At 46.8% G+C, this 14270-nt stretch overlaps 1 protein-coding gene and 1 non-coding gene across 2 annotated transcripts in view; both read right to left on the bottom strand.

The window, feature by feature from the left end:
- The window catches only part of LOC137350404 (histone H2B 1/2-like), a 37096-nt gene extending 35651 nt beyond the window's left edge, over positions 1-1445 (bottom strand). Inside the window, exon 1 of the mRNA XM_068015067.1 lies at positions 1392-1445. Coding sequence (XP_067871168.1) covers positions 1392-1445 — 54 coding nt within the window. The remainder of the gene's footprint in view (positions 1-1391) is intronic.
- On the bottom strand, positions 1371-1459 carry trnar-ucg (transfer RNA arginine (anticodon UCG)). The gene is given in 2 exon segments: positions 1371-1406; positions 1423-1459. It is a non-coding gene; the product is annotated as a tRNA-Arg (tRNA).
- Between the last annotated feature and the right edge of the window lie 12811 nt (positions 1460-14270).

Genomic DNA, 14270 nt, shown 5'->3' with positions numbered 1-14270 from the left:
GGCAAGTATATCCTTCCTTAGATAAGGGGGCCAAAACTGTACACAGTGCTTCAGGTGTGATCTCACCGAGGCTCTGTCTAATTGTAGTCAAACTTCTTTATTCTTATAAAAACTCTTCACAATGTTGAACACAACTATTAACTGCCCCATTAACATCTCTGCTCTAAGAAGAAGGACCCCAGCTTCACACACCCCAGACCCCTATTCTTTCCACATTAGCTGAATTCCTGCATCTCTGATACATTCTAGCAAATCTCCTCTGCACCCTCTCTAAGGCCTTGACATTCCTGCTAAAGTGTGGAGCATGGAATTAGACACAATGCTCTAGCTGAGGCCTATAACCAGTGAGATTTAGAAAGGTTCAGCCTCAATTCCTTGTCTGTGTCCCGTACTCCCATTTCTGGTTTCTCACTCAATGTCGGCTCTGAGCTGTTGAAACTGCCTGAATAAATATTTCCACCCAACAAAGCGCTCGGAATGTGAGAAGGGACAAAGTGAGTGACCAAGTACATCAACTCCAAGTAAAACTCCACCATGTAGTGAAAACACTCGAAACACAACGGCTCTTTTAAGAGCCACCCACAATCTCTCTGAAAAAGCTGCACCAACATCTCTCTAGAATTGGTTTATTTCATTGGTTTTAATGCTCAGTAACTCTCTGGAACTTTCTCACTGTCTTTGTGTTTTCTGTTTCAATCTGGTATGGAGATTCTGGGAAGATGAGTTTCACTGCCTGGGAGGATCTTTGTGGTTTTCCTGCAGAAACACAAAACAAAGTCTCTTTTCAGAGTCACCCACCGCCTCATAGGGACAGCAGTGACCTGGGAACGGGAGCTGGGGTGTGTTTTATGCCGGAAATATCAGTTAATGATTTATGTTGTGCTCTCGTTATATTCCAATCTCTGAATTGAGCCTTTCCACCACACCAGGGTTATGGGGAGAGTTTTCATCGTTTCTTTTCCAAACGTACAGACGATGTTATAAAGTTGCTGATTTACCCAGATGGCGGATTCTCCCCTCACAGTGAAAAGTAACATCGCACCGTCACATCTGCCCATTGTTTTATAATTGAATAATTAGTCAAATGGAATTATTTGTGATGTTATTTCCCCCGAGACGGTGTTTCCTGCAGTGAAACTGACAGGGTTTGTGAAACTGATCAGTTTCAGCTCAGTCATTCAGGGACCTGGAATTCCTGCAGTTTGAGCCCGCTGTCACCCCAGCCCACTTCTGATTGGTCACCCTCTTCTCAAAAAGTCAGTGACAGAACATGAGGAGGCCATTCGCCCCATTAAGTCCATGTCGGGTTTCCAATCTGTTCAGTCCCCGACTCGATCCCCAAAGCCCTGCATAATCCCTTTGGGTCAAAATGACCGTGGCAGGACTCGAACCTGCAATTTTCTGATAACATCATAGAATATATCGAAGTCAGACGCCTTATCCATTAGGCCACACGGCCATTAGTTCATATTAATGATTCAATCAGAGAACCTCGAAGCACAAAATACAAAAAAATCATTGGTTGAACCTGTCAACCTGGCAGAATATTTGAATTTGTGAAAGCCGCCAATTTCACTGTGGAAAAGAAGTGATCGACTGGAAAAGTACATAAAAATCTATTTTCCCGTAGCGGTTTAAATAAACTTTTAAAACACAATTTTGCTTTTACCGACTCAAATTGCTGGTGCTATTTTATGAACAGCTTTATTTTGCTAATTGTTGTCAACTCTCATCCGTAACTGACAGTAAAAGACTCCGTTCAGCAATCTTTCACACGACAAATAACTCAAACTCGGTGTGGAAGTAATAAATTACAGACTATTGGTAATTCCCCTTCACACAGGCTTCAGGGGGACAGTGAGAAGCCACTGAAATAGTTGCTTCATCCTTTTAAAAGGTTCCCATTCTGTCCTGTTACTGATGTGTTGGAATCAGATTTGTATTTAACAAGATATTTCTGTGAAAACAAAATCCTCAACGGACCAGCTGGGAATCTGGGAATCACTGTAGTAAAATAAAAGGCTTTTGATTGAGAAGACGGGACCTTCTCACCAGCAGCCGGGTTCCATTCCCCTCACATCCTTACACAGTGAGCAGCTCTTTCCCTCGAGAAATAGACAGCAGCAGTTGGAAGTTCAGTAAAAGGATCGGTTCATTGAGACAAGTTTCTGACTGACAGGTGGTGCTGAATATTAATACAAGAAGGTCCTGGAATGGGAAACAAGTGTCCAGAGTGGGGTCTGAAATCAGGACAGGGAAATGGCCAGCACTGACACAGATCATTTCATTATTACATTGATATCTGACTGTCTATAAGGAGAAGCAAGTTAAACACATGATGGTGAAAGGAATGGAAGATGACGCTGGTTGTTCTAGATGAAGAGGGATAGACAGAGGTGTGGGTACAGCAGACTTCAGACAGTAATCAGCCCTTTCAGATACTGTGGGTGGATCTGAAAAGAGACTTTGGGTATTTGATAAAATCATGGCAGATTGACTTGGTTTTGGTGCCCAGAGCGCTGGTTTTCTTGGGCAGCAACACGGCCTGGATATTCGGCAGCACCCTGTCCTCAGTGTCCTGGAATCAAAAGCAAGTGTCCAGAGTGGGGCCTGAAATCAGGATAGGGGAAAAAGCTCTTTGTTTAAAAACCCTCAAATAGCTACCTTGTAATTGGTCAGGTTACTAATGTTTTAGTTCGTGTAATTTATTAATAATTACTAATTAGAAAGTGCTGTTTGGACAGAGTGTAAAGCTGTGAGTTGATGTGTGAGGGACTTCACTGACTAGGGGAAGGAGGTGCTCTTTGGTCTCTCTTTTCTTTTCTGCCTTTTCAGCCTCCATGATACAGGGGAAGAAGCTGATCGGTGAGTAACTGGTAAATTATTCTACTTATTACACTTATTACACGAGCAATAATGAGTTTGTAAAGCTAAGTAACGGCAGGGCAGCTCGAAAAGTAAAAGTTCGAAATTGGGGGAAGGCAAATTTTACAAAACTGAGAGGTGATTTGGTGGATGTGGACTGGATACAACTACTTGAAGGGAACCCAAGGATGTTTTATCAGTCCATTAAGAGCAAGAGGATAACTAAGGAATGGGTATGGCCTATCAGAGATGTACAAGGGAACTTCTGTGTGGATCCAGAAGATGTGGGTGGGGTTCTTAATGAGTTTTTTGTCTCTGCCTTCACAAAGGAGAGGGATGATGCAGACATTGTAGTAAAAGAAGAGGAGTGTGAAATATTAGATACGATAAGCATAATGAGAGTGGAAGTACTAGAGAGTCTGACATCCTTGAAAATGAATAAATCACCAGGGCCAGATGGTTTGCATCTGAGGTTGTTAAAGGAAGCCAAGGAGTAAATAGTGGATGCGCTGAGGATCATCTTCAAATCCTCACTGGATATGGGGGAGGTGCCGGAGGATTGGAGTTCTGCGAACATTGTACTATTATTTTAAAAGGATGTGGTAAGTCTGACCTCAGTGGTGGGTAAATTATTCGAATCAATTCTGAGGGACAGGATAAACTACCACTTGGAAAGACATGGATTAATCAGGGATAGTCAGCATGGATTTGTTAAGGGAAGGTCATGTCTGACTAACTTGATTGAGTTTTTTGAGGAGGTAACAAGGAACATTGATGAGGATAGTGCGGTGGATGTGGTTTACATGGATTTTAGTAAGGCATTTGATAAGGTCCCACATGGCAGTCTGGTCAGTAAAATGAAAGCCCATGGGATACAGGGGAATGTGGCAGGTTGGATCCAAAATTGACTCAGTGGCAGGAAACAAAGGATAGTAGTCAACGGATGTTTTTGCGAATGGAAAGCGGTTTTCAGTGGCGTTCCACAGGGCTCAGTGTTGGGTCCCTTGCTGTTTGTGGTGTATATTACCACACGGGCAGCACAGTGGCGCAGCGGTTAGCACCGCAGCCTCACAGCTCCAGCGACCCGAGTTCAATTCTGGGTACTGCCTGTGTGGAGTATGCAAGTTCTCCCTGTGTCTGCATGGGTTTCCTCTGGGTGCTCCAGTTTCCTCCCACATGCCAAAGACTTGTTGGTTGATAGGTTAATTGGCCATTATAAATTGTCCCTAGTATAGGTAGGTGGTAGAGAAATATAGGGACAGGTGGGGATGTGGTAGGAATATGGAATTAGTGTAGGATTAGTGTAACATGGATGGTTGATGGTCGGCACAGACTCGGTGGGCCAAAGGGCCTGTTTCAGTGCTGTATCTCGTTAAAAAAAAAATTAATTATTTGGAATTAAATGTGGGAGGTATGATTGGGAAATTTGCTGATGACACAAAAATTGGCCGTGTAATTGATAGTGAGGAGGATGGCTGTAGACTTAAGAATGGATTAGTTGAGTGGGCGGAAAAGTGGCAAATGGAATTCAATCTGGAGAAGTGTGAGGTAATGCATTTGGGGAGGGCAAACAAAGCAAGGGGATACACAATAAACGGGAAGATATTGAGAGGGGTAGAAAAAGTGAGAGACTTTGGAGTGCATGTCCACAGGTCCCTGAAAGTGACAGGATAGGTAGATAGAGTGGTGCAGAAGGCATATAGAATGCTTTCCTTTCTTGGTTGACAAAAGCAGGGATGTAATGCGAGAACTGTTTAAAACGGTGGTTTGGCCACAGCTGGAGTATTGCGTACAGTTCTGGTCATCACATTACAGAAAGGACATAATTGCTGTGGAGAGAGTACAGAGGAGATTTACAAGAATGATACTGTGGGTGGCTCTGAAAAGAACCTTTGGGTATTTGATAAAATCCTGGCAGATTGCCTTGGTTTTGGTGCCCGGAGCGCTGGTTTTCTTGGGCAGCAGCATGGCCTAGATATTAGGCAGCACCCAGCCCTGAGTGATGGTCACCCCTCCCAGCAGCTTGGTGAGCTCCTCGTCATTCTGGACAGCCAGCTGTAGGTGTCTGAGGATGTTGTGGGTCTTCTTGTTGTCCTGGGCCGTGTTACTGGCCAACTCGAGGATTTCAGCGGTCAGATACTCGAGCACAGCAGCCAGATAGACCGGGGCTCCGGCACCCACACGCTCAGCATAGTTGCCCTTTCTCAGGAGCCTGTGAACACGGCCCACCGGGAACTGCAGTCCAGCCCGGGAGGAGCGAGACTTGGCCTTGGACCGAGCTTTCCCGCCGGTCTTTCCTCTTCCAGACATTTCTTTTCCAAAAATATACTTGAGGACATTCCGTGCAGACCACTGCCTGATGGATTGGTGGTTAAAGGTGTTTTTCCACACAAACATTTCCACGAAGGCACAGTCCAACTGGATGGAGCGTTCCGTGGCAATGTGACCAGATCCATCCTTCGCAACACCGGGGTCAGATAGAACCTCAGCACGTAGTGACACTTGGTGTTTGCATACTGGGGCTCTACGCACAGCTTGATGCAGCCACATACTAAGGCGGCCATCAGGTTGAGGGCGACGTTGAGTACATTTTTTCGCCTTTATCCAGAGGTTTGAACATCGTGTCCCTCTGGACCCTGTCCATTTTGCGTCTTCAGATAAAGCGGGAAATGGCTCGGGTGATCGCCACAGCACAGGAGTGGGGTATGGGCCAGACCTGTGCCACTTACAGCAACAACGTGAGCACCTTGCACCTGATGACCAGGTTCTTACCCATAATAGAGAGAGATCGCTGCTCCCACTTGCTCAGTTTATGTTGTACCCTGGCTACTCGCTCCTCCCAGGTTTTGGTGCACGTCCTGGCCCTTACAAACCATATCCCCAGCACCTTCAGGTAGTCTGACCTGACGGTGAAGGGGACAAAGGATCGGTCAGCCCAGTTTCCAAGGAACATGGCCTCGCTCTTGCCATGGTTAACATTGGCTCCCGAATCCAGTTCGAACTGGTCGCAGATGCTGATCAGTCTGCGAATGGACAGCGGATCCGATCAGAATACTGCAATATCATCCATGTACAGGGAGGCTTTGACCTGAGTGACTCCACTGCCTGTGATTGTCACCCCTCTTATGCCCGCATCCTTCCAAATAGACTCAGCAAAGGGTTCAATACAGCAACCACACAAGGCAGGGGAAAGAGGACAGCCCTGTCTGACTCCAGATTTGATTGGAAACTTTCTGATTCCCACCCAATTTTTTGGACTGTACTACTGATGTTTGTGTAGAGCAGTTTGATCCAATTGCAGATTCCCTCCCCAAACCCCATTTTGGAGAGCACGTCCATCATGTATGTGTGCGATATCCTGTCAAAAGCCTTCTCCTGGTCCAGGCTGATGAGGCAGGTGTCCACCCTCCTGACCCGTACATAGGCGATCGTATCCCTGAGTAGCACGAGACTATCAGAGATCTTCCTGCTGGGTACAGTACAGGTCTGGTCAGGGTGAATCACCAACTCCAGAGCAGACTTGACTCGATTGGCGATGACTTTGGACAGAATCTTGTAGTCTACATTAAGCAGTGAGATGGGCCGCCAATTTCTGATTTCTGCCCTCTCTCCCTTCTGCTTGTAGATGAGGGTGATGATGCCTTTCCTCATGGATTCTGACATGCTGCCGGCCAGGAGCGTACTCTCGTATACTTCCAGCAGGTCTGGGCTGACCCAGTACCACAGGGCCGAATACAACTCAACTGGTAAGCCGTCGCTTCCGGGAGTTTTCTTCGTCTCAAAAGACTTGATGGCCTTTGTCAGCTTGTCCAGAGTTAGCGGTTTGTCCAGATTCTCCTGCATGCTGTCATCTAAGACCTCTGTGATCGATGACAGGAAGGACTGGGAGGCCATGCTGTCCATAGACTTCACGTCTTCCAGCCGAGCATTCAAGGATTTGCTAATCCTTAGTATGTCGGAGTGTGAAGTTGTGACCGAGCCATCCTCTTCCTTCAGGCTGCTGATAACAGAGCTCTCTCTGTGTACCTTTTGGAAGAAGAAACGTGAGCACGTCTCATCCTGCTCAATGGAGCGGACTCTGGACCGGAAGATGATCTTGGAGGCCTCCGTGGCAAAGAGCGAGGCCTGCTGGCTCTTCACCTCTTGGAGATCCTCCTTGACCTCGACCCCCATCGACTGCAGCCGGAGCAGATTTTGCATACTTTTCTGGAGTTGGGACATTTCCCTTTGTCTCTCTCTCGCCCTCTGAACACCTTTGGAGATAAAGAACCTCTTGATATTCACCTTGATCGCTTCCCACCAGTTCACCGGATACTCAAAGAGGGTCTCACTGTTCTCCAACTTTTTCAATCTCTTTTGAGTTGCGCAATGTTCTCTGAGGTTCGCAGTGTAGCATTGAGCTTCCATGTCCCCCTGCTAACCCGCTGGTCATCCTGTAAGTGACAGTCAACCAGTAAGAGGCAGTGGTCGGAGAAGAACACCGGCTTGACGTCGGTGGATCTGACCGTGAAAGCAGGGGACACATACAGGAAGTCAATCCTGGAATGGGCAGACCCGTCCAATCTTGACCATGTGTATCTACGCTGCTCTCTGTCTGCAGGTTTGCTGAAGACATTGTGCAGTTTGGCATTTTTTACTGTTTCATTTAAGAATCTGGGCGTAGCGTCCAGTTTTCTGTCGTCACTGCCAGATTGTCCAGCTGCATCAATGATGCAGTTGAAGTCACCTCCAAGAATGACCGGCCTGGATGTCGCCAGCAGCAGTGTGAGTTGCTGGAGGATGGTCAGCCACTCGCTGCATTGGACCGGGGCATATACGTTGCTTAACTGGAGCGGAGCATTGTTGTACATTACATCTGCTATGAGAAGGCGACCGCCCAACAGCATCTTAACTTCAGAGATGGTTAAGTTGCCTCCCCGCCGCAGAATACCCAGGCCGGAGGAACAGGAATCATTTCCTCTGGACCAGATCGATGGCCCGTGGGACCATTGCCTGTAAGTGCTGCGGTGCAGGATTCCACACTCCTGATGAAACAGTACGCCGGCTTTGACCTTTGCGAAGTCATCCAAGGTTGAAACACATCACGTGGTGGATTTAACACAATGCATGTTAATCGAAGCATTCTTTATATCCACTATAAAGTTGGGTGTTGCTTACCACACCAGGTGTCCTTGCTGGTCCCAGTCCTTGAGTATGTTCCTGCATACCCATCGTGTCCGCAAGCTGTTTCACATTCGTTGAGCCCAGAAACCCCTCATGGTTATTCATGAGGGTTTTGTTCCACTGGGGTGACATCGGCGGGTGGGGGGCGGGTCTTGTAGGCAGCAAGGCTTGGGTTGTCCTCTGCTGTTGGTGTCTTTCCCCTCGGTCCCTCCTCGAAGACATCACTGTTCCTGACTTCCGGAGCTGGAGCTGGAGTGCGCAGGACACTTCACTGCTCTCGGTCTCCCGGAGCTGGGGTGCACTGAGCATCTCCTTGGGTTCCATGCTTTTGCTTTGGGGTGCGCTGGGCGTGCCACAGCTTCCAGTGCCCTGGAGCTGGGGGGCTTTATCTTCCAGCTCCTTTGAGTTCTGCTGCTTCTTTTGGAGGTGCCATCGTTCCAGCCCTTCCTCGTCCAGTGAGGAGGAGCTGCTGTAGTCTGTCTCAGACGGTAGCCTCCTCTTGCCATTGGTTTGGGTGGTGACCTGTTCTTTTTTTGGAGGTTTTTTCTTTGTGGTCTTCCTTTGTACCACCTGCCACTGACCTGTTTGTCCATCTGCTGCCTCCTCCTCCATTGATTCTGTCTGTAGAGGAGGAGTTTCCAGGCACAGAGTAGGTGTTGGGTCTCTGGTTGCAGCTGCCTCCCCTTTCTTCTCTTTCTCAGATAGACTTTCATCGCTGTGGGGAGGATTGCTTGTTTCCCTCCCAGCACCAGACATGTTCACCGTTCCTTAACCCGGTCTTTCATTGGTCCTTGCTGCCTGAGCATAACTGAGGCAGTGTTTGGGGCAGGTTTTGTAGAGGTGGCCTGCCCCACCTCACAGGTTGCAGTACTTACTCTGTTTACAGTCCTTGGTGTGATGGCCTTCCTTCTTGCAGTTCTTGCAGACGACTGTGCTGCAGTTAGCTGCCACGTGACCAGATTTGCCGCAGGTACGACAAACTCTGGGCTGCTCCGCATAGACCATGAAGCCTCGACTTCCCCCGAAAGTGAAGCTGGAGGGAGGATGGATGATGGCTCCATTGGCATTGACCTTCAAGGTCACCTTGACCTGCCGCAAGCTGGTCCAAATCCAAATGGGTCCTTGACATCAGTGCTGCCACCGGCCACCTCAACATACCTGGTGAGGAAGGTGAGTACATCCACGACAGGAACATGGGGGTTGTAGAGGTGGATTCTCACCACCCGGTCACATTGCGATGGCAGTGTGAAGAGCGGCTCCACTGTGAGGATCGACAGCGGCGCCTGGTTTCCCTTCTCCTTGAACACCTTCAGGAACTTGATGCATCCGCCACGTACTTGAACGTCACGTCAAAATATCCACAGCTGGGGAAGTCCTGCAGGCAGAAGATGTTTACAGCTTGGAATCCACAGCAATCAATAAGGATTTTCTTAATGAAGAAGGTACTATCAACCGGTGCATCTCCATCATTATCCTTCACTGCCACCCGAACGGTGTTACACACTCCCTGCCCTGAAGTTACAGAATTGGTTACAGCCATTTTACTCAAAAACTTACCTGAGACAGGATCATGGTCTCTCCCCTGCTCCTCTTCCAGACATTTCCACAATCTCACAAATACTTTCACAAAGAGTGAGGAATTCCTCCCGCACTTCCCTGCTTTACCTTCTGGAGGAATGCAGTCCGGCTACTTCTGATTGGTTACTGTCTGCTGAATCTCATTGGCTGGTTCATGTCACCAATCAGGTAGCTGCTATTTCGCCAATCATCAAAGGGCAATGAGAAAATGGGGTGGAGATTGACAAATTGTCAGAGCTGAAATCCATTCTCAAATCTGAAAAGCCCGCCAAAATATTTGTAAAACAAGGAACAGCTGAAATATAATAAATAATATCGTCTAAAGAGTAAAATGTATTTCACTCTCTCCTGATATTGTGTTTCTCCTCATTGTCCGTCACAGATACCAGACTTACTTTCCTTCCGGGAACAGAGCGGAGAGGAGCAGACCTGTGGGGAGAACACCGAGAGTGGAGCTGATAAATTGAGCCCAAGGATCGCGGCCCAGTCACTTACCTTCCGGGAGTGGAGCAGACCTGTGTGGGAGAACGGAGGACATAGGTGAGGTTTTAAATGATTTCTTTTCATCTGTGTTCACTATGGAGAAGGATGATGTAGGTGTAGCAATCAGGGAGGGGGATTGTGATATACTTGAACATATTAGCATTAAAAGGGAGGAAGTATTAACTGTTTTAGTGGGCTTAAAAGTGGATAAATCCTCAGGCCCAGATGAGATGTATCCCAGGCTGTTATGTGAGGCAAGGGAGGAAATAGCAGGGGCTCTGACACAAATTTTCAAATCCTCTCTGGCCACAGGAGAGGTACCAGAAGATTGGAGGACAGCAAATGTGGTTCCTTTATTCAAGAAGGGTAGCAGGGATAAACCAGGTAATTACAGGCCGGTGAGTCTAACATCAGTGGTAGGGAAACTGTATTGGGAAAAGTTCTGAGGGACAGGATTAATCTCCACTTGGAGAGGCAGGGATTAATCAGGGATAGTCAGCATGGCTCTGTCAGGGGGAGCGCGTTTCTAACTAACTTGATTGAATTTTTCGAGGCGGTGACTAGATGTGTAGATGAGGGTCAAGCAGTTGATGTAGTCTACATGGACTTCACTAAGGCTTTTGATAAAGTCTCACATGGGAGATTGGTTAAGAAGATAAGAGCCCATGGGATACAGGCCAATTGGGCAAATTTGATCCAAAATTAGCTTCGTGGCAGGAGGCAGAGGGTAATGGTCAAGGGTTGTTTTTGCGAGTGGAAGACTGTGACCAGGGATCGGTGCTGGGACCCTTGCTGTTTTTAGTGGACATTAATGATTTAGAAGTGAATACAGCAGGTATGATAAGTAAGTTTGCAGATGACATGAAAATTGGTGGTATCATAAATAATAAGGAGGAAAGCCTTCGATTACAGGACAATATAGATGGGCTGGTAAGATGGGCGGAGCAGTGGCAAATGGAATTCAATCCTGAGAAGTGTGAGGCCTTGCATTTTGGGAGGACTAACAAGGCAAGGGAATATACAATGGATGGTAGGACACTAGGAAGTACAGAGGGTCAGACGGACCTTGGTGTACTTGTCATAGATCACTGAAGGCAGCAGCACAGCTCGATAAGCTGGTTAGGAAGGCATATGGGATAGTTGCCTTTATTAGCCGAGGCATATAATATAAGAGCAGGGAGGTTATGATGGAGCTGTATAAAATGCTAGTTAGGCCACAGCTGGAGTACTGTGTACAGGTCTGGGCACCACACTAAAGGAGGGATGTGATTGCCCCAGACAGGGTGCAGAGGAGATTCACCAGGATGTTGCCTGGGCTGGAGCATTTCAGCTATGAAGAGAGACTGAAAAGGCTAGGGTTGTTTTCCTTAGAGCAGAGAAGGCTGAGGAGGGACATGATTGAGGTATACAAAATTATGAGGAGCATTGATAGTTTAGATAGGAAGAAACTTTTTCCCTTAGCGGAGGGGTCAATAACCAGGGGGCATAGATTTAAGATAAGGGACAGGAGGTTTAGAGGGGATTTGAGGACATTTTCTTTCACTCAGAGGGTGGTTCGAATCTAGAAAACACTACCTGAAGAGGTGGTAGAGGCAGGGACCATCACAACATTTAAGAAGTATTTCAATGAGCACTTGAAATGCCATAGGATACAAGGCTACATCCCAAGTGCTGGAAAATGGGATTAGAATAGTTAGGTGCTTGATGGCCGGCACAGACACGATGGGCTGAAGGGCCTGTTTCTGTGCTGTATAACTCCATGACTCTATGACTTGCTTTTAAAATCCGGTCTGTATTCGGGTTTATTGACCCTTCTATTTGACACTGTCTGTAACGGGCGGGTATAAAGCCCCATTCACAGCATTCTGTAACGGGACACATTCCAGCTCAATCTGTGTAAAGAAAACACATCACAGATTATAGATTGATGGCTGGTAACAGGAGCTGCCAAGGGAGCTAAACCTGAGCCCAGACTTCTGGTGTAAGAAGTAAAAGTGACATTAAGGTTGTTACACTCCCAGCGGTTTACGGTTAATGAATTAATATTCCCCAATAAGTAAACAAACTGGAAAAAGAGAAACGAGTGACTGAAGACTGAGCCATTCCCTTTAAATCAGCTCTTACTGACCATAGTCTGGGAAGAGGCGGAACATGAACGGGTCAGACCAGAAAATGACAAAGGATCAGGGAACAGTGTTCAGTTTAAATCACCAACAGTGAATCGGGAGACAAATATTCTGCTGGGTAGTGAAACTGCATTTCCCAGAAACTTACCACCGGATAGAAAAACGATTCAAAAATGGAATCACAATCTGCCGGAAAAATATTTTACATTAAAAGCCATAAATTCAAAATATCGTTCACAAACGAATTCATGATGCTCATGGCCCTGGAGGAGATGGTGGTGTCGGGGTGAACCTGCTTCATCACTTTGTTGATGTAGATGGAGTAACTCTCCTTCCTCGACTTTGACAACCCTTCCATCCCATTTTCCATACCATGTACATTTTACAGCAAACCCATATTTGGTGTATACAGCCCGAGGGGTTTCCCATGGGTCCAGCCCCTCAGTTCATTTTGGTGGGAGGACCTTACACAGAGGTCTTTCCCCATTGAGACTTTTCAGCGGCTGCCCCAAGCTTTAGTGCGCCCCACAGCACGTAGTCCTGGACCTCGGAATGTGCCAGTCTGCAACACTCGGTCGTGGACAACTCTTTCCACTGGAAGACGAGCAAGTTTCGAGCAGACCAAAGAGCGTCTTTCACTGAATTGATGGTCATTCAGCAGCAGTTGATGTTTATCTCGGTGTGTGTCTGGGAACAGCCCATAGAGCACAGACTCCTGTGTTACAGAGCTGCTTGAGATGAACCTCGACAAAAACCACTGCATCTCTTTCCACACCTGCTTTGCAAAGGCACATTCCAGAAGGAGGTGGGCAACTGTCTCTTCCCCACCACAGCCACCTCGAGGGCAGCGTGTGGAGGCTGTGAGATTCTGGGCATGCAGGAAAGATCTGACAGGGCAGGCCCTTCTCACCACCAGCCAAGCTACATCTTGGTGCTTGTTTGAAAGTTCTGGCGATGAGCTATGTTTCTATGTTCCTAACTTCACATGACCGGTGAGGCACAGCCTCAGGCTGACTTGGTGGGTGGTGCAAATGGATATCACTGCTTCTGATCTTCACCAGAACAGAGAGTGAGATGTAATGTTGATCATAAAACAGACTGTGAGAGAATACAACAGAATAAAACACATGGAGAGACACTGTGGAATAACAAATCGATTTGATTGGAATGTTGAATTTTGATTGGAATGGATAAAACAGCAGAAACAGCAGGTTAAATTGGGATTCTCATCATTATATTGATCTGGGACAGAAAAGAGAAACTGATTGAAAGAAGGGAAGAAGGAAGAAAAGAAAGGATGGAACTGTTCACTTGTTTCAGTTTTTTCACTCGCCCATCAATGCTGGATAAAAAAAAATTGCAAATAACAGAGAATTTCAACAAAAAGGGAGATTAAATACTGTCGAAACCTTGGATCGAAGGATGCCCCAACAGATCACCTGTTTAACTGTCTCCTCACTAGGGGATTTCAATCAGTGAGCAATATTATTCTCTTCTTTTCTTTTGTTAAATAAACCCAGAACTGTCACTTGGTGTTAATATCTGTGTTTCAAATCCTGAATAATAAAATTGTGAGTTTCTTGATATTTTTTGGACACATTTCCTGCTGAAAGAACTAAGAACTCTTTTCTAATTTACACAATACTATCTACACACTCATCAAGCCTCCTAAACTAGCATCCTTGGTGCTGCTCTCTCTTCTCCCAAACCTCATCTCATGTGACTGTTGCATCATCACTCTGACAGTGGGAGGGGTTGTTTCCACTGTTTATTTTATTTTTTATTCAGAGATACAGCACTGAAACAGGCCCTTCGGCCCACCAAGTCTGTGCCGACCAACAACCATCCATTTATACTAACCCTGCAATAATCCCATATTCCCTACCACCTACCTACACGCGGGGCAATTTACAATGACCTATTTATCTATCAACCTGCAAGTCTTGGGCTGTGGGAGGAAACCAGAGCACCCGGCAAAAACCCACACGGTCACAGGGAGAACTTGCAAACTCCACACAGGCAGTACCCAGAGTCAAACCCGGGTCCATGGAGCTG

The sequence above is a fragment of the Heterodontus francisci genome, chromosome 35 (assembly GCF_036365525.1).
Source record: "Heterodontus francisci isolate sHetFra1 chromosome 35, sHetFra1.hap1, whole genome shotgun sequence".
NCBI classification, from domain to species: domain Eukaryota; kingdom Metazoa; phylum Chordata; class Chondrichthyes; order Heterodontiformes; family Heterodontidae; genus Heterodontus; species Heterodontus francisci.
The sequence above is the reverse complement of the archived record's forward strand: the minus strand, read 5'-3'. Positions and strand labels throughout refer to the sequence as shown.